Source organism: Hippocampus guttulatus, chromosome 10, assembly GCF_054856545.1.
Source record: "Hippocampus guttulatus isolate MCC_2025c chromosome 10, RoL_Hgut_1.0, whole genome shotgun sequence".
In the NCBI taxonomy this organism is placed as follows: Eukaryota; Metazoa; Chordata; class Actinopteri; order Syngnathiformes; family Syngnathidae; genus Hippocampus; species Hippocampus guttulatus.
In genome coordinates this window covers 8,763,677-8,782,876 of record NC_141270.1, presented here as the reverse complement: position 1 = coordinate 8,782,876, position 19,200 = coordinate 8,763,677, and the positions used below count along the sequence as shown (strand labels likewise).

The window sequence follows — 19,200 nt, the reverse complement described above, 5'->3', positions numbered from 1 at the left end:
CACCCTGAGGTGCTAGCACCTTTACCAAGCTGTACCTCTAACTCTACGCTGCAGTAAAGACGAGAAGCATCATTAACGCTTCAAACGGAACACCGGGCCCAAACCTGGCGCGGGCGCGCTGTGCGGTTTTGCTCCGAGTGAGATTCCACGTGCGTATGAAGTTTGTGGTTTTGAGCCGCCTATTAATAAGCTGCTAATTGGCCTGCTGAGTATTCGGTGTGGGGGATGATGAGTGAGGGGTTGGGGGCGGGGGGTGAGCCAAAACAGCGCCAGGGTGTGGCCCACATGCTGGGTTGAGCGGGAAAAAAGTAACAAGAAAAAAAAAAAAGAGAAGAAATATACACTATAAAGACATATCCTGAAATCCTGATCCAGTCTGTACACGTTAGCCATGAAGCTGACATGATTTCATGATGCACAGCTGCACACAAGACAAAGAGGATGTCATTACAGTACGTGAGCGGATCAGGTTACTTCCCGGAGACTCTCTGGCTGCCTGCTCCCATGTGCCAGGCTGGCACACTGCTGGCTGGCTGGCACACGCGCTTGCCCGCCTGCCGCTTGCTGGCCACTCACTCATAATCATGCGCCTCCACATTCAGGCCATTCTATTGTTTCAAGACACTTTCATTGTGTTTAGTGTGGCTTTGCCAGTTGCTTTGCCCTGCCTGGTATTATTGGAAGGAAGTCCCGAGTAACTGCTTAATTGCTTTTTTGTTTGTTTTTAATCAGAGCATGAACGTCAAATGGACAACATTTAAAATGTATTCTTTAAATAAGAATTGTAAAAATAAATGAAGGAAAATTCAGCTAGAACTAATCGTCTTTCTTTGTTTACACTCGTGAAACAGCTAGCTCAATCGGCTCAACACATCCAAGTAAGGGTCTGACATTTTTCGGCAGGCACGGATGAAAGTGCACGGGTCATTTTGAAAACTGCTTCTTTGTAGGGCTGTCGAGACTCTGCACGCAGTCATGAGACTGCCTCGTTTCTTTTTTGGGGGGGATGTAGTCAAACGTTGCTATTGGTCGTGTGAAATTGATGAAACAGAATCACGTGACACACGTCTCACTGACAAACCAAGACAAATCAACAATAGTTACAAAACAAAAGCGAGCGCAACACATCTCCATGTAACCGCGTGGAAAAGGCTTTTCTTCCTCACAGAAAAAGTCAGGTAACAATCAAAACGATATTTCATTGAAACTACTCAGACAGGTTCGAATTGTGGGAATGCTTGTTTGTTCTGCATGTGCCCTGCAATTGACTAGCAAACAGTCCAAGGTATCCCCCAATTCTCTTGCCAAGTCAACTGGAATGGGCTGAGCAGATGAGAACTGCAAAAAGAAATAAATAAATAAAATAAAATAAAATAAAGCATATTTGGATTAACTTCACAGTAGACCGTAATTCCTTAGGTGCAAATGTCCCTGTTCTGTGTTAACGTTCCCGCATGCGCTTTTGAAATTCTGCAACTCTGTTCCCCACAGCCTTGATAAGCTTGTTGTTGGCCCTGCCCGCCAGACACGCACTGAAACCCGATCGCGTCCTTCTCCAGACTTCGAGAGCCTCTCGTATTTGCACCAGGCTCGACTATGAGCTCAAAGAAAGTCGCTACCACCCATGTAGCATTCAGCCAAATATTCAACTCAATGTGGACGTCTTCCTCAGCAATGAGAACGATTGTCAATTGTTTCACGCTGAACTGGGTCAGTGGTGCTTCATCAGCCATCCAGAGTGAATTCAAGTAAAGAGGACAAAGGAGGAATGCAAATTATGTTCATCTTATTTTTTTGCGATAACGCAAAACGTTTTATGGTTTAATGTCATGGATAGTATTTACTATTCAGCTAAAGTCTTCTGTTGCCCAGGCAATATTTTTTCCACTGGCAAAAAAAAATTCTGCCAAGTGCGTCGGAGTTTGGATTTGGGCAGGCTGAAGAGCTGAAGCTTGTCAGTTTTTCGGTGTTTTTGTTGTGCACTGAATTTGACGTAATTTAATGGAACGTTCTTAGGAAATGTTGGTGGATGGCTCAGTGGGTGACGCTGCTGACTTTAGACAAGACACAGGTTCAAATCCCAGTCAAGGCAGACCACCGACCCATGGTAAATAGGTATCCAGTTGTAAGAGCCCTGCCCAAAGTAACTAACCTGATAACACATTTCTTGGTAGCTTTTATTCATCCGTATGAGCAATATTTAGCCCTTGTTAGTTCAAAATTGCCACCCATTTTGCTGCAAATCCTCAGCCCAATGCATAACCCAGCATTTGCTCGATCAATTTTGGACTCGGCACTGAGCTAACTGCGGGGCACAGTTTGGGTTGCATTTGACCCATCGCTTTGAAGAGTGAGACGCTTATGACTATCATGCTGTTTTGTTTCCATTTTGAACAGTTTCCAATTGCGTCAATTACACGCGCAATATATTTTCACACTGCCAGCTGGTGTTCTTTTAACTTTACCAGCTGTAAATATACTTTATGAGTTATAATAAATAATGAAAAACACCATCGTGACTGAGCAAAAATGTATGACTTGATTTATGACTTGCTGATTTCTGCCACAGTGGCTCGTGACTTGGACACACAGTGTGTTGACTTACTCCCATCTCTGGTTCGAAGGTCTCTCCATGGCAACGAAATCTCCGAGCTTCCTGATGGCATCTTCGGTGACGTGGCCTCTCTCTCCCACTTGTAAGGTTCACACACAAACACACACACACACACACACACACACACGCCCTCTTACAGATGTACATATGCTTTCAGGCAGCAGACTGGCACACAGTGGCCAGTCTGTAGTCCTCTTTGGTGGGCCCGACCTCCCTCCCCTTACTCTAATTAGGCGCACTGTGGTTAAGCTTGCACAGAGCCCTCCACTGTCCCATCTCTATCTCCAAAACACACATACGCTCAGATGGTCCGCACAGATCTGCGTGCTTATTTATTTATGGACTTTTTTTTTGTACACGTCATTCCTGACTCATGATCAATCGACTTATCAAAACATGAGGTGTGGCCGAAGGAAGGAGCAAGACATTCTGAAGCGTCCTGGCAAAACGCATTGCGGGCCATTGATCTTTGCTCCCGGTCAAGTGGCGTCCGCGTTTGCAGATGTCAGGTGTCAGCTCTTGGCGTGGCCTGAAAGATGAGGCGGTGTGCCGCCGTAATGGAAGTGCATCGATTCAGAAGCGTGAGAACAGAGTCCCGCATTGATCCAAACGTGACACAAGCGCTTAAGAGCGTCTCGACGTCACTCGTTGGCAGTTTGGCATAGAGGATAAATATTCACTCCATCTCTTTTATTTCTCCACATTTGTACTCATACCACACACAGAGTTGACTGATGCAAGGGCGGACTTAGCATTAGGCAAACACAGGTCCCAAAGATTTCCAGCAGCGTGCCCTCTCATTGGTCGCAGTAGCACTGCTGTCAGCGTCAACAGTGGAGGATAAGTGCAGATGAAAAATGTAGAATGACACCAATGACGCTTTTTATCAAGAGGACTTCAGTATCACAGCGGTTGAAATCCCGCACTGCCTTAAATGCTAATCAATGTTGTTATCGATGGCAAGTGTTGAGCTGACTCGCTTGTGACATAATCTTCAAGAAAGATTTTAAAGACCTTATCTCACTCAGGAAATATCGTATACGTTTCTGAAATTACGCTTTGTTCAGAATTTTTGCAAGAAAATGATAAGCAGGGCCCCACCATGGCTTTGCCTTCGGGCCCCCCAAATGATGTTTGTCTTTGTGGAAGGTCGAGAGAGACATCAGGTGGTAGTGCAGGGTACTACACTAACAGAGCTGGACCTGCAAAAATATATATTCTACAATCATTTTCGTGGCATTTTAAAAATAAGTTATGATAAATCAACAAATTTACTCGGTAAAAGTTAATTCCTAATTTTTCGATAGGGGCACATTGCGGTGGGATGTTTGTCATCTTGAAGCGCAATATGAACAGTGCCATAGTATGATTAAAACAGTACACATTGACAACAGAAATTAAACTCAAACATCACTTAATCCAGCACAGACTGCAAAAACTCAAGTCAACTTTGATTGCTTAGCACAAAAAAAGGACAAATGAAAAGTACTCCATTCCAACTCAATATTAAATATTTTGTAAGTTTCACTTGGCCAAACTTCAGTTGGCTCAGTACAATGCCAGCTGCATAAGTCATCTATATGAATCACTGCACTACCAGGGGAGCGATGACTGATTGGTATTCTTCCAAGTGTGAAGGTCACAAGCTCTATTAGTGATTATAAAATTGGATCATTGAGGCATTCTTTTCATTATATTTTTATCAGAGCAATCGGCGCCAACCCGCTGTACTGCGACTGCCGCCTGCGCTGGTTGTCCGACTGGGTCAAGACTGGATACAAAGAGCCTGGTATCGCCCGCTGTGCTGGTCCACGCGGTCTGGAGGGCAAACTCCTGCTCACCACACCAGCAAAGAAGTTTGAATGCACGGGTGAGCTACATTGAAGCCAAATGTACACCGGGGTTCTAATAGTTTGGGATTTGTCATTATGGTTATTTTTATTTTGCTTTGAGATTCAGTTTTTTTTTTTCAGGTTCTTTTCATTAGTTTTAGAGCAGGTTTGTTAGTTTTTATTGATTTTTTTATGCTTCTTTTTAGTTTAGTCTTTAGTTTTAGTGTTAGTTTTTTTAATATATTGAGTATTTGTGGGGTGCAAATAAGTCACTAAAAGCATCTGTTTCAACTTCTTTCTGACACTAATACCGCCATAAATAAATGTCAAATAACCACAAAAGTTAAATGTATGAAATTAACTGACAAAGTTGAAAATGGAAGGACATTTTCACTATAATTATAGTTAGTTTGATAAAAACACCACTATGTGTATTTTATTTCATTAACCAAACTGTTGAGGAGGGGTTGTTTTGTTTTGTTTTTTCGTAAACCATCTAACCTTGCTGTACTCTGAGAACTTGAGGTACACCTTAATATTGAAATCTTATGTTTTTATGCTTGTCTCAAAGGTTTATGCTTACCATATGTTTCTTCCATTTACATAGGTGAGGTGGACACAGCGGTGCTGGCCAAGTGTAACCCGTGTCTGTCCAGCCCGTGTCAGAACCAGGGTGTGTGTCATAGCGACTTGGTGGACATCTACAGGTGCAACTGTGCTCCGGGATTCAAGGTCAGTCTCGTTCCGTGAACACGCTCAGCGGAGGCGTCGACGTTTTGCTGGTGTGACCCTAGATTCTCATCTCAGGGCAAGAACTGCGAGACGGCTCTAAACGCCTGCGTGAGCAACCCTTGCGCCAACGGAGGTCGATGCCAAGTGGATAAGGAGGATGAGGGTCAGTACAGGTGAGGAAGATTATCCAAAATACAGTCTATATATAAAATATATAAAAAGCTGCATGCTCAGTCAGTTGAAGTCTCACAAAACATGTTGATGTTTGCGTGCGTATTGCAGCTGCACATGTCCGCTGGGTTTCGAGGGCCCCGCCTGCCAGATCAACATTGACGACTGCGAGGACAACGACTGCGAGAACGGCGCCACCTGCGTGGACAGAGTCAACAACTACACTTGTTTTTGTCCCCCCTACTACACAGGTGACAATGCCACGTGGGCCAGCACTCGACAGCTCCATGTTGCTGTTTATAATATTACAAATGATCTGCGTGCAGGGGAGATGTGCGAGGAAATGGAGGACATGTGCGCCCCAGGACGAAGCCCCTGCAAACATCAGTCTACCTGCCTCATCACCTCCTCTGGGCCCAAGTCAGTGATTTGAAGAAAAAAAAAAGCAAAGACACAACAGTCGCATTAGACTCAAGTGTGTACGTTTGTGCGCATCAGGTGCATGTGCGCTCCTGGTTACGTGGCTGACGACTGCAGTGTGGACTACGACGACTGCCAGGAGCATCGCTGTCAAAATGGAGCCCAGTGTGTGGACGAGCTGAACGGGTACACCTGTCAGTGTGAGGAAGGTTATAGGTGAGCACACGCATCTGTTTAAAAAATTTTTTAAAAAAACATTTGAATTTTTGGGACTTTTTGGAATTTGGAAAAAAGATGAGTTGAGTGCTAAAGATGTCCACGTGTTTACCTATCATTGTTTCATGAAAGTTGAAGTGGCCAAGCTTTATTTGCATTGTTGTTATCGTCGGACGTGACTAATTGACTTATAACTTTATGCCACACATTTGATCGAATTTTGCAAAGTTGTTGTCGACACCCCACCCCCAAGGTTGCCGGTCTGCAAAAGTTATGGACTTGAATGAACCGGTGTGCACACAAAAAATAAAAATAAAAAATAATCACTTTACTGTCTTTTAACATCACCTGTTAGACCCACAAAAATATGCTGAATAATTTGGATATATATTTACCGTAATACAGATTCATTTTTTGCTTGTGCTTGTTAGAAAAAGAAAAAAAAAACATGGGAGGATGACCTTGAAAAAAATAAGCATCACAATCACAATCTTGAGAAATAAAAAAAATCTCACTTAAGTTATGGCCTCATCAATTTGATCATTTCTCTTTTCCTATTCTGCGCACAGTGGTCAGCTGTGTGAAGTTCCCCCCTCGCCGTTGTCCCTTTGCGAGCTAGCTGACTGTCAGAACGGCGCCCCCTGTGTGGAGCGGGGTGGCCGCGCCCTCTGCCAGTGCCCCCCAGAGTTTGGCGGGCCACGCTGCGAGAAGCTGGTCAGCGTCAACTTTGTGGACAGAGACTCCTACCTGCTGCTCTCTGACCTCAAGAACTGGCCGCAAGCCAACATCACCCTGCAGGTACGCCCCATCGTGCTTCGCCTTCCACTAAATTCTCTTCCCGACTTTCTTTTTCTCAACAATCCACTTCTTACCTCCCTGCCTGCTATGTCCGCAGGTTTCCACAGCGGAGGATAACGGCATCCTCTTATACAACGGAGACAATGATCACATTGCAGTGGAGCTGTACCAAGGTCACGTAAAGGTCAGCTACGACCCAGGCAGCCAGCCCAGCCACGCCATCTACAGGTCAGACGCTCTCACTGTAGCGCGGCGACATCATTGACGATCACTTCTAAACATTTGTCATGTTTGCTTCCCACCCGCCAGTGCTGAGACCATCAATGACGGTCAGTTCCACACGGTGGAGTTGGTCACGTTGGACCAGATGGTGAACCTGTCCATCGACGGGGGTCTCCCCACCACCATGGACAGCTTCGGGGCAGTGCGGCCCCTCAACGGAGAGGCTCCACTATACGTGGGGGGTAGGGGCCCTCTCCAGAACACACCTCCCTCCTCTTCAGGCACTCTTAACTACTACACTACTGTCGAATGTCAATCATCCCCTCCCCACCGCCACCACCACCACCACCATCACAAAAAAAAAAAGCCACCCGCCCCCTTCTCCTTCTCATCATCCGCAATCGAGCCACTCATGACTGTTTGCAATCCTCAAAAGTAGATCGCCAGTTGCCTTAGTGGATTTTCTTGTGCAGGTTTTACTCCTAAAAAGTATCTTGATTATTATTTTCAACTCCTCTCACATCATGGTTAGTTTAAAGAATGAACACTGCACTTAAGTCAGCTAAAATACTGAATTTCAATTATCCAATTAAAAGGTATTAAACCTACTAGTAAAATGTGAAAAAAAAATTCTTCCAAATGAAATGGTAATTGAATTGAACTTAAATGTTAAAGACAACTGAACTGTACTGAATGTACAGTGATTTCGCATACCGGTACCCCCCTTTGAGAGTCCCAGATCTGGTGATGATTTTGGTAAACAGCAGCATAACAAATCATTGTGCAGTGTTCGATTTCACCAGTACCAAAAATAATCCTTCGTGTGTGATTTACGACCACTTTCGACATTGCGCCACGTCGATGAATTGTTGCGAGGCGAGCATGAAACCGACTGTCACGAGTCATGGCTGCAAATGTGTTTTGTGTGTTGATGTCATTCAAAATCATAACAGAAGACTTTTCATGTGAACGGCTTCCCTCTCTTTCGAGGATGCTGTGTCTTGCGGTGCCAATATCCATTCACAGAGCTGCCTAGACTTTAGAATTTCATGCGTCCCGCTTGTAATTCGTATCAGCCCCCCCCCCCAAAAAAAACATTTTAATGTGTATTCTAATGAGTAACAATAGCATGTCATAATATTGTACCTTTTAAAACCAAACAAATAAATAGTCTTTTTTTCAAATAATATTTTTTACATTGCATCAATTTAATGCGGACAGACAGACAGCTTGCCGTTTATTTTTCTTGCAGCTAACCAGTACAGCACTATTAGCCCTTCTTTGTGGAGAATCATGAATATGTGCCTGAATCCCGTTATATTGTCTGTCTACATGTCCTTGCTGCACTCTTTGTGTTCAATCCATTGCTGACAGGGTTTCACATTGCAAAAAAAGTTTCATTCAGCATTAAGCTTGAAAGGCTAATCTTAAATCAAAATTTTGGGGTTGTTTTAAATGCACAAGGTGTAATTCTATTGATTTTATTTTTAGTTTGACAGTAAACATCAGTTGGCAGTGGTATTGAACAGCTTGAAGCCTCTATTGATTCATTGTTCACTATTTGTCAAACGGTTGCTTGTTGGAAAGTGTGTTGAATCCACTGCATCAAAACCAAAAATCGGTCACGTCACGGCTGGTATCTCAAAAACTCGTAATTTAAGTCACTGGTATGGCAAGGCACTACTCGATATATAAGTCGAGAAAAAAAATGGCACCGTAGGACACATCTGCTTAAAAAGCTTTTCCTTCATTTCACTCCTACCTTCCCTGTGTCAACTGTCTGTTCGTGCTCCTACTTGGCAAGCGTCATTCCTCTAAACACCTTGTGACCTCCCGCAGGGATGCCCGTGGGCGTACACCCGGGCGCCTTCCGCCTGTGGCATATCCAGAACAGCTCCAGTTTTCACGGCTGCATCCAAAACCTGTACATTAACAACGAGCTGCAGGACTTCACCAAGACCCAGATGAAACCCGGCGTGGTGCCGGGCTGCGAGCCTTGCAGGAAGATCTACTGCGTGCACGGCATCTGCCAGCCCGACGGCCTCCAGGGGCCCGTGTGCTACTGCCGGCCAGGCTGGGCCGGACCTCACTGCGATCTGCCGGCCTCCAACCCCTGTCAAGGCAGCAAGTATGTTAGCCAAAGCACGGCCGACACTCTGTTTCAGCCTCCAAAAAAAACAGCAACAAAAACTTTTGGAACATGTTATCAATAAGAAAAATAGCGGTCAAAAGTATGTTTAATCTTTGTCAAACGTCTAACTTTTTCCCACCATTCAATGAATGTCCGTTACTGAGGTCGTACGATATATATTAAAAGGGACGATGTGTGTCCATAGATGTGTCCATGGCCGATGCATCCCACTGGACAATGAATCTTACCGCTGCGATTGTACCGAGGGCTACCGCGGTGCACTGTGCAACCAACAGGGAGAGCTGTTCAACCCCTGCCGCCGGCTGAACTGCAAACATGGCCGCTGCCAGATCTCCGACACGGGAGACGCCTACTGTCACTGCGAAAGTGGCTACACAGGGGAACTCTGTGATATAGGTTTGACTCCCATGATTATTCATCGTAGTTACGGTGGCTATAAGAAGTCTACACACCCCTGTTCAAATGCCATGTTTTTGTGATGGTCAAAATTGGGGCCTTCGCAAAGGTGAAGGGAATTATGAAAAACTTTTGGTCCCACATAGTTCACAAAAACCTGATATTTGAATAAATGGTGTGTAGACCTTTCATATCCACTCTCCAAAGGAAGTTATGTTTTCAAATGTTAATTTTGTTTCCATCTTCTTGGCCTCGTCTTGATCCAGATTTATATTTATGATATAACCACTGTACTTGTGTCATCATTTCCATTATTTTTTTTTTAATATAGCAACTTCTCTGCTGGTGTTTTTCATCCTCCAGAGTCGGCGTGCCGGGGCGAGCCCATGCGGGACTTCTACCAGGTGCAGCGAGGCTACGCTATCTGCCAGACAACGCGCACCGTGTCCTGGGTGGAATGCAACGGCGTGTGCGAGGCAGGCACTTGCTGCGCCAGCCAGAGGATGAAGCGCCGGAAATACACGTTTGAGTGCAGCGACGGGACCACTTTCAGCGAGGAGGTAGAGAAGAGCATCAAGTGCGGCTGTGTGGGCTGCAGTGTCTAGAACATGATGGAAAAGAGAGATTCGAAAGGAAATATATAAAATCTCTATCTATATATTGAGAACTTTGATTCTTGTAAAATAGGACATGTACTTTGTGAGCTGCAGTATTGAGTTGTGACTCAAAAGGCTCCAGAGGCCCCCCGACCCCTGCCCACCCCACCGCAAACAGCAGTGAGGGCAGCGTGACGGGGGCGAATGAAAGAAGAAAAGAGCTGGGGCATTGACCAAGTGTCACATGACAGTTTGTTGTTTATTTGTCAGTCAACCACACAAACCCACGCACATGCTCAGAAAAAAGATATTCGAGTGGCACATAAGTGCGGATGCAGTGACTAACTGGGCTCGTTCGGTCCCCCAGCATGCATTACCCCGTCCTTCCAGCAGGGAGCGAACTAGCGTCTCCTCCTCGTGACACCTTGCAGTATTCAAAACGAGGAGCAATAAGTTGGCTGATTAAAAACCACATAAAACTTTGTAATTGATTTATTAGATTTTTTTCCCTGTTGTATCATGCTCTTTTCTCATTTTTTATTTGTATTTTATTTCACCGTGTAACCTTCAAAAAGGAAACCTCCCCGTTTATATAGAAATGCCTAACAGATTCTAATATATATATACATATATATATATTTGTATTTCTTTTTTTTGGGGGGGGGGGTATAGTATTTTTCTATGTTAAGTGGAAGGTTGGTGGTAAAGGGTGCTGGCTTGGTCTTTTTATTTTTAATAATTTGTCCACCATTTAATGGCAAGTAGTAATGGGCCACAAACTTGGATTTAAAAAAAAATTAATATCGTGGGAAAGTTTATTTCAGTAGTTCAAATCAAAATGTGAAACACGATCAAACGCATGTGAAAATGTTTTTCAAAAGCCAGTTCTTACCTAATTGGTATTGTTTAAAAAAGCATTTTTGACTGTTTCATACATAATAGTTGAAGACCTTGGAGAAGTTTTGTCAGCTTTAATCATTCAAATTATGAGAAATTAAATCGTGAAATACTGTATTTCACTGTATGTAGTGAATCGATCCGCTGTTTCACTTTTTGAATTGAACCACAGATGTAAATGGAGTTTTCTCAAAGATTAAAATGTTTTTCGATGCATCTATACACGTATAGGAGCCACTGCTGGTCTGCTCTGGAACTCTGTCGTTAAATATTGTATATGTTGTCTTCCATGTGAATATTACATCCCGTTCATGAGCGCATCGGCTTGTTTTCGCTCCTCTTTTTATTTATTTTTTTTGTACGGCGATGCATTATGTGTGCATTGCAGTTTTCCTGATATTTACAAAAACATTCAAAAGAAAACAAAAACGAATTTAAAAACTGCGTTAAAAAAAAAAACAATGAAGCTAAAGTTCAACATACATCATAAGCTGCTGTCAAGTATGAGTCGTGTTGGGAAAATAACACAACCGTGCAACCGCTATGACACATAAAAGGTTAGGACATTTTCTAGTTGATATTTAAAAAAAAAAATCTTGAGGTGCCAATTCGTTGAGCACATAGCTGAATGTATAAATGTGTACAGATAATAAATATGCTTTTTTCCTGAAGTGGTAACGTTTAGCTGTTCTTTAGTTTAGAATGGATCACATACTGTTCTGGTATTGGGAATTCTGGTAATTATGTAACCGTATAGATGCTCACCGTCCTCCTTAGAGGCCGCGGGCCTCATAAAGGCGCACCTTTCGTGGAATGTGACTTTTTGTTGGCTTCTGTCGGTTCACGTCTCCTTGGTGTGCAAGTACAACTTCCTGGTAGACATCTTCGTGGTGCTTGTGCTATATTGAGATGTACTGTAACTCAAATCAGTGAGACTCTCCATCTTATGAGCTATGATATACATAACGATGTTCATATAAACCACACAATGTTGTAAAAAGATGTTGCTTCTCTGTCAAAGGACTTGATGGTGGGATTGAAGCGAAATACGCCCCGAAATTATGCTGAATGTATGTAATGCCACCGACAAAATGTTTACCAAACCTCCACTCTTTTCTTTCATTAAACTTCTGTGTGTGCTTTTAACAACTTCCTTATCTTTTTAGTCCAATGTTACTGATAAACAACATCAATTTCTGTTCATTTTACACAGAAGATGAAGAAGGAAGAGAAAGGCCATTCTTGAAGCTGATGTGACAACCAAACTGACCTTCTGTACACTTGCCCAAACCCCAATCGCCCAAACCACAATACCCCAAACCCCAAACGCCCGATCACCCAAACCCCAATCGCCCAAACTACAAACGCCCAAAAAATGTAGTATTGGGGCGTTGAAAGATCTGCGGGCTGCCGGCTTGCTGCGGTCTGCGGGCCGTTTCTGATAATAAATCAACATCATCCCATGGGCCTTAGAAAACCTTGACTTTGACAGATGTGCACCATGTGGTCGATTTTTCGGTTAAAATATCTTACTATACATGGTTATTTTTTTGGTGAAAAATGCCTTACTATACATGGTCGTTTTTAAAAATGCCTTACTATACATGGTCGTTTTTTTCGGCTAAAACGCCTCACGATACATGGTCTTTTATTTCCACTAAAAATGCCTTACTATACATGGTCAATTTTTCGGTTAAAATATCTTACTATACATGGTCATTTTTTTGGTGAAAAATGCCTTACTATACATGGTCGTTTTTAAAAATGCCTTACTATACATGGTCGTTTTTTTCGACTAAAAATGCCTTACTATACATGGTAGGGGGTTTTTTCGGCTTAAAATGCCTTACTATACATGGTCCTTTTTTTCGGCTAAGATGCCTTACTGTACGTGGCCGTTTTTTTTTTAAGCTAAAAAGGCCTTACTTACATGGTCCTTTTTTTCGGCTAAAAATGCCTTACTATACATGGTGGTTTTGTTGGTGAAAAATGCCTTACGATACATTGTCGTTTTTTTAAAGATAAAAATGCCTTACTAACGTGGTTGTTTTTTTCGGCAGAAAACGCCTTACTATACATGGTCGTTTTTTTCGGCTAAAATATATTACTATACATAGTCCTTTTTTACGGCTAAAATGCCTTACTGTACATGGCCGTTTTTTTCGGCTAAAAATGCCTTGCTATACATGGTTGTGTATAGTAAGGCGTTTTGAGCCGAAAAAAAAGGACCATGTATAGTAAGGCGCTTTTAGCCGAAAAAAATGACCATGTATAGTAAGCCATTTTTAGCCGAAAAAAACGACCATGTATAGTAAGGCATTTTTCAACGAAAAAAACAACCATGTATAGTAAGGTGTTTTAACCCGAAAAAACGACCATGTATAGTAAGGCATTTTTAGCCTGAAAAAAACGACCATGTGTAGTAAGGCGTTTTTAGCCGAAAAAGATGACCATGTAAAGTATATAGTAAGGTGTTTTGAGCCGAAAAAAACAACCATGAATAGTAAGAAGTTAAAAAAAAAACGACCCTGTATAGTAAGCCGTTTTTAGCCGAAAAAAATGACCATGTATAGTAAGGCATTTTTGCCGATAAAAACAACCATGTATAGTAAGGCATTTTTAGACAAAAAAGATGACCATGTAAAGTATATAGTAAGGCGTTTTTAGACGAAAAAAAACGACCATGTGTAGTAAGGTGTTTCGAGCCCAAAAAAAACGACCATGAATAGTAAGGAGTTTAAAAAAAGAAAAAACGACCATGTATAGTAAGGTGTTTTTAACCGAAAAAAACGACCATGTATAGTAAGGCATTTTTAGCCGAAAAAAACGACCATGTATAGTAAGGCATTTTTAGCCCCAAAAAAACGACAATGTATTGTAAGGCATTTTTAGCGTCAAAAACGACCATGTATAGTAAGGCGTTTTTAAACTGAAGAAAACGACCATGTATAGTAAGCATTTTAAAACGAAAAAAAAGGACCTCGGCTAAAAAGGTGTTTTTAGCCGAACAAAAGACCACGTATAATAAGGCGCTTTTAGCCGAAAAAAACGACCATGTATAGTAAGGCGTTTTTAGACGAAAAAAAACGACCATGTATAGTAAGGCGTTTATAGCCGGAAAAAAAGACAATGTATAGCAAGGCGTTTTTAGATGAGAAAAAAGACGATGCATAGTAAGGCGTTTTTAGCCGAAAAAAACAACCATGTATAGTAAGGCTTTTTTGGCCGAAAAAAAACGACCATGGATAGTAAGGCATTTTTGGCCGAACAAAAACGGCCATGTATAGTAAGGCGTTTTTAGACAAAAAAGATGACCATGCAAAGTATATAGTAAGGCATTTTTGGCTGTAAAAAAAGACCATGTATAGTAAGGCGTTTTTAGACGAAAAAAACGACAATGTAATGTAAGGAATTTTTAGCGTCAAAAACGACCATGTATAGTAAGGCATTTTTGGTCGAAAAAACCCCAACCATGTCTAGTAAGGCATTTTTAGCCCAAAAAAAACGACCATGTATAATAAGGCATTTTTAGCCCCCCCAAAAAAGACCATGTATAGTAAGGCGTTTTTAGCCGAAAAAAACCCCGACCATGTATAGTAAGGCGTTTTTAGCTGAAAAAAAAGTCCATGTATAGTAAGGCGTTTTTAGCCGAAAAAAACGACCATGTATATTAAGGCGTGTTCAGCCCCCCCCAAAAAAGACCATGTATAGTAAGGCATTTTTGGGCGAAAAAAAATGATCCTGTATAGTAAGGCATTTTTGGCCGAAAAAAAAAGACCATGTAAATAGTGAGGCGTTTTTAGCCCGAAAAAACAACCATGTATAGTAAGGCATTTTTAGCCCCAAAAAAACGGCCATGTATTGCAAGGCATTTTTAGCACCAAAAAACGACCATGTATATATAGTAAGGCGTTTTTAGCCGAAAAAAACGACCATGTATAGTAAAGCATTTTCAGCCCCCCCCAAAAAAGACCATGTATACTAAGGCATTTTTGGCCGAAAAAAAATGACCATGTATATAGTGAGGCGTTTTTAGCCCGACAAAACGACCATGTATAGTAAGGCATTTTTAGCCCCCCAAAAAACGGCTATGTATTGCAAGGCATTTTTAGCACCAAAAAATGACCATGTATATATAGTAAGGCGTTTTTAGACGAAAAAAACGAGCAAGGATTAGTAAGGCGTTTTTAGCCGAAAAAAAAGACCATGTATAGTAAGGCGTTTTTGGACGAAAAAAAATGACCATGTATAATAAGGCGTTTTTAGACGAAAAAAATGAGCAAAGATTAGTAAGGCGTTTGTAGCCCCAAAAAAACGACCATGTATAAATAGTAAGGCGTTTTTAGCCCAAAACAAATGACCATGTATAGTAAGGCGTTTTTAGCCCAAAAAAATTACCATGTATATAGTAAAGCGTTTTTAGCCGAAAAAATCTACCATGCATATAGTGAGGCATTTTGGGCCGAAAAAAACGACCATGTATAGTAAGGTGTTTATAGCCGGAAAAAAAACGGTGCAAATGGTTTTCTTGATTGGCTGTCGGCCGGTTGAGGGTGCCCCCTCCCCTCTGCCGATGGCCCCAAGACAGCCGGGGGAGGCTCCAGCAAACCCCCCCGACCCCGACCCTTGTGATGACAAGGGGATGAGAAAATGGATGGGAGGGTGGACGGACAACATCAATGCCAGCAAGAAGAGAACACGCAAGCGCGACAGCCGGAGCTGGATTTGAACCCTGGACCTCTGCGTTCGCACTCCAACGCACTAACCAGTGGGCCACAGAGCCAGCCGAGCATCACACTCAAAAGAATAAATGACAGCATAAAACACCCTTTAATAAGTAAAAGATCAACACAACACATTAAAAGTCATGATACTCTTAATTCTCTCTGTGTTGTCATTTCTTGCTCTTGTGCAGCGTTCTTGGCTTTGATCCTCTACACCAGTTCCTGTCGGAGAAAGGGGATATGTCATCTGACCATCTCAATCACAACAGGACATCTACCAATTCAAGTGGAAGGGTTGTTGTCATTGGGTGCCAAAGTTTGGCACCCAATGACAACAACCCTGGTACAGGTACAACCCTGGCATCCTGGACAGTGGTAGAAATGTCCTTTTGTGACTGAAATGTCATCAGCCATCTAAGTCACAAAAGGACATTTGCATTTTTAGCTGAAAAAAACAACCATGGATAGATAGTAAGGCGTTTTTAGACAAAAAAAACTACCATGGACCTGTATATAACGGTATTTTTAGCCGAAAAAAACGACCATGTATTGTAAAAAAATTTTGGCCGAAAAAAACGACCATGTATAGTAAGGCATTTTTAGCCGAAAAAAACGACCATGTATAGTAAGACGTTTTTAGCCCAAAAAAACGACCATGTATAGTTAGGCGTTTTTAGCCGAAAAAAACGACGTTTTTAGCCGAAAAAAAAAACCATGTATAGTAAGGCGTTTCTAGCCGAAAAAAACCACCATGTATAGTAAGGCGTTTTTAGCCGAAAAAAACGACCATGTAGAGCAAGGCATTTTTAGCCGAAAAAAAATTACCATGTATAGTAAGCCGTTTTTAGCCGAAAAAAACGACCATGTATAGGAAGTAGTTTTTAGACTAAAAAAACGACCACGTATAGTAAGGCGTTTTTAGCGGAAAAAAATGACCATGAATAGTAAGGCGTTTTTAGCCGAAAAAAACGACCATGTATAGTAAGGCGTTTTTAGCCGAAAAAAACGACCATGTATAGTAAGGCATTTTAGCCGAAAAAACAACCATGTATAGTAAGGCGTTTTTAGCCGAAAAAAATGACCATGAAAAAAACACCTTACTCTACAAGGTCGTTTTTTTGGGGGCTAAAAACGCCCTATACATGGTCGTTTTTTCGGCTAAAAATGCCTTGCTATACATGGTCGTTTTTTTCTGCTAAAAACGCCTTACTATACATGGTCGTTTTTTTCGGCTATAAACGCCTTACTATACATGATCGTTTTTTTGGCTAAAAACGCCTTCTATACATTGTCGTTTTTTTCTGCTAAAAACGCCTTACTATAGATTGTCGTGTTTGGGCTAAAAACGCCTTACTATACAAGGTCGTTTTTTTGGGCTAAAAACGGCTTACTATACATGGTCGTTTTTTTCTGCTAAAAACGCCTTACCATACATGGTCGTTTTTTTTTTGGGCTAAAAACGCCTTACTATACATGATCGTTTTTTTGGGCTAAAAACGCCTTATATACGGTCGTCTTTTCGGCTAAAAGCGCCTAACTATACATGGTCGTTTTTTTGGGCTAAAAACGCCTTACTATAAAAGGTCGTTTTTTGGGGCTAAAAACACCTTACTATACAAAGTCGTTTTTTGGGGTTAAAAATGCCTTACTATACATGGTTGTTTTTTGGGGCTAAAAATGCCTTACTATACATGGTTGTTTTTTGGGGCTAAAAATTCCTTACGATACATGGTCGTTTTTTGGGGGCTCAAAATGCCTTACTATACATGGTCATTTTTTTTCGTCTAAAAACGCCTGAATATACATGGTCGTTTTTTTCGGCTAAGAACGCCTTACTCTACGTGGTAGTTTTTTTGGTTTAAAAACGCCTTCTATACATGGTCGTTTTTTTTCGGCCTAAAATGCCTCACTATACATGGTCGTTTTTTTCTGGCCCATAATGCCTAACTATACATGGTCGTTTATTTGGGCTAAAAACGCCTTACTATACATGGTCGTTTTTTTGGGCTAAAAACGCCTTACTATATACATGGTTGTTTTTTTTGGGCTAAAAATTCCTTACTATACATGGTCGTTTGTTTGGGGCTAAAAATGCCTTAATATACATCGTTGTTTTTTTCGGCTTATTATCGGCTAAAAACGCCTTAGTATAAAAGCCTTAGCCTTAGGTCATTTCTTTCGGCTAAAAACGCCTTACTCTACGTGGTCGTTTTTTTGGGCTAAAAACGCCTCACTATACATGGTCGTTTTTTTTTTCGGCTAAAAACGCCTTACTAAACATGATCATTTTTTTCGGCCAAAAATGCCTTACTATACATGGTCATTTTTTCGGTTAAAATATCTTTCTATACATGGTCCTTTTGGTGTAAAATGCCTTATTATACATGGTTGTTTTTTCCGGCTAAAACACCTTACTATACATGGTCGTTTTTTTTCGGCCAAGAATGCCTTACTTTATATACATGGTCGTTTTTTGTTTTTTTAAGATATAAATGCCTTACTTATATGGACGGTTTTTTAAAGCTAAAAATGCCTTTCTTACATGGTCAGGGTTTTTTTTAGCTAAAAATGCCTTACATGGTCGTTTTTTTCGGCTTTAACGCCTTACTATACATGGTCGTTTTTGTCGGCTAAAAATACCTTATTATACAGTACATCGTCATTTTTTCGGTTAAAATATCTCACTATACATGGTCATTTTTGGGGTGAAAAACGCCTTCCTTACATGGTCGGGGGTTTTTTTGAGCTAAAAATGCCTTACATGGTGGTTTTTTTCGGCTAAAACGCCTTACTATACATGGTCGTTTTTGTCGGCTAAAAATACCTTATTATACATCGTCAATTTTTCGGTTAAAATATCTTATACATGGTCATTTTTTGGGTGAAAAATGCCTTACTATACATGGTCAGGTTTTTTTCGGCTAGAAATGTCTCACTATACAAGGTTGGTTTTTTCGGCTAAAACGCCTTCCTATACATTATCGTGGTTTTTTAAGCTAAAATTGCCTTTCTGTACATGGTTGATTTTTCAGTTAAAAATGCCTGACTATACATGGTCCTTAGTTTTCAGGGAAAGCTTCTAAAATCAATAAAAACCCTGAAAAATTAACCTGTGATTTTCATTTCATTGTGTATGTCACTGTCAAACAGAGTGACAGACTATGCGTGAAGATGTTCGGTTGGGTGAAGATGTTAGTTTATTTTAACACAATAATCTGTCACACCCTTCGCCACAAACTTTTGCCATGCGTCCATTTGTCTACTATTCATTCCTTTTTTTCCGAACCGCTTTATCCTCACTTGTGTCGCAGGGGGTGATGGATGGAGCCCATCCCAGCTGTCCTCGGGCAGTAGGCGGGGGACTGGTTGCCAGCCAATCGCAGGGCACACAGAAACGAACAACCATCCGCACTCACACTCACACCGAGGG

The 19,200-nt window shown here is 41.6% G+C and overlaps 1 protein-coding gene across 7 annotated transcripts in view; it reads left to right on the top strand.

The window, feature by feature from the left end:
* Positions 1-12,195, top strand: part of slit1a (slit homolog 1a (Drosophila)) — a 92,128-nt gene extending 79,933 nt beyond the window's left edge. For 2 of the 7 annotated variants that reach the window (XM_086122212.1, XM_086122211.1), the window contains 13 exons: positions 2,625-2,696; positions 4,321-4,484; positions 5,054-5,178; positions 5,254-5,351; positions 5,461-5,600; positions 5,676-5,769; positions 5,848-5,985; positions 6,555-6,783; positions 6,881-7,011; positions 7,093-7,247; positions 8,845-9,133; positions 9,342-9,553; positions 9,917-12,195. In XM_086122212.1, coding sequence (XP_085978338.1) covers positions 2,625-2,696; positions 4,321-4,484; positions 5,054-5,178; positions 5,254-5,351; positions 5,461-5,600; positions 5,676-5,769; positions 5,848-5,985; positions 6,555-6,783; positions 6,881-7,011; positions 7,093-7,247; positions 8,845-9,133; positions 9,342-9,553; positions 9,917-10,158 — 2,089 coding nt within the window. In that variant the 3' untranslated portion in view covers positions 10,159-12,195. Of the gene's footprint in view, positions 1-2,624; positions 2,697-4,320; positions 4,485-5,053; positions 5,179-5,253; positions 5,352-5,460; positions 5,770-5,847; positions 5,986-6,554; positions 6,784-6,880; positions 7,012-7,092; positions 7,287-8,844; positions 9,134-9,341; positions 9,554-9,916 lie in introns of all 7 variants that reach the window. The other 5 variants (XM_086122210.1, XM_086122209.1, XM_086122207.1 and 2 more) reach the window with 3 other exon arrangements.
* The last annotated feature ends 7,005 nt before the right edge of the window (positions 12,196-19,200 follow it).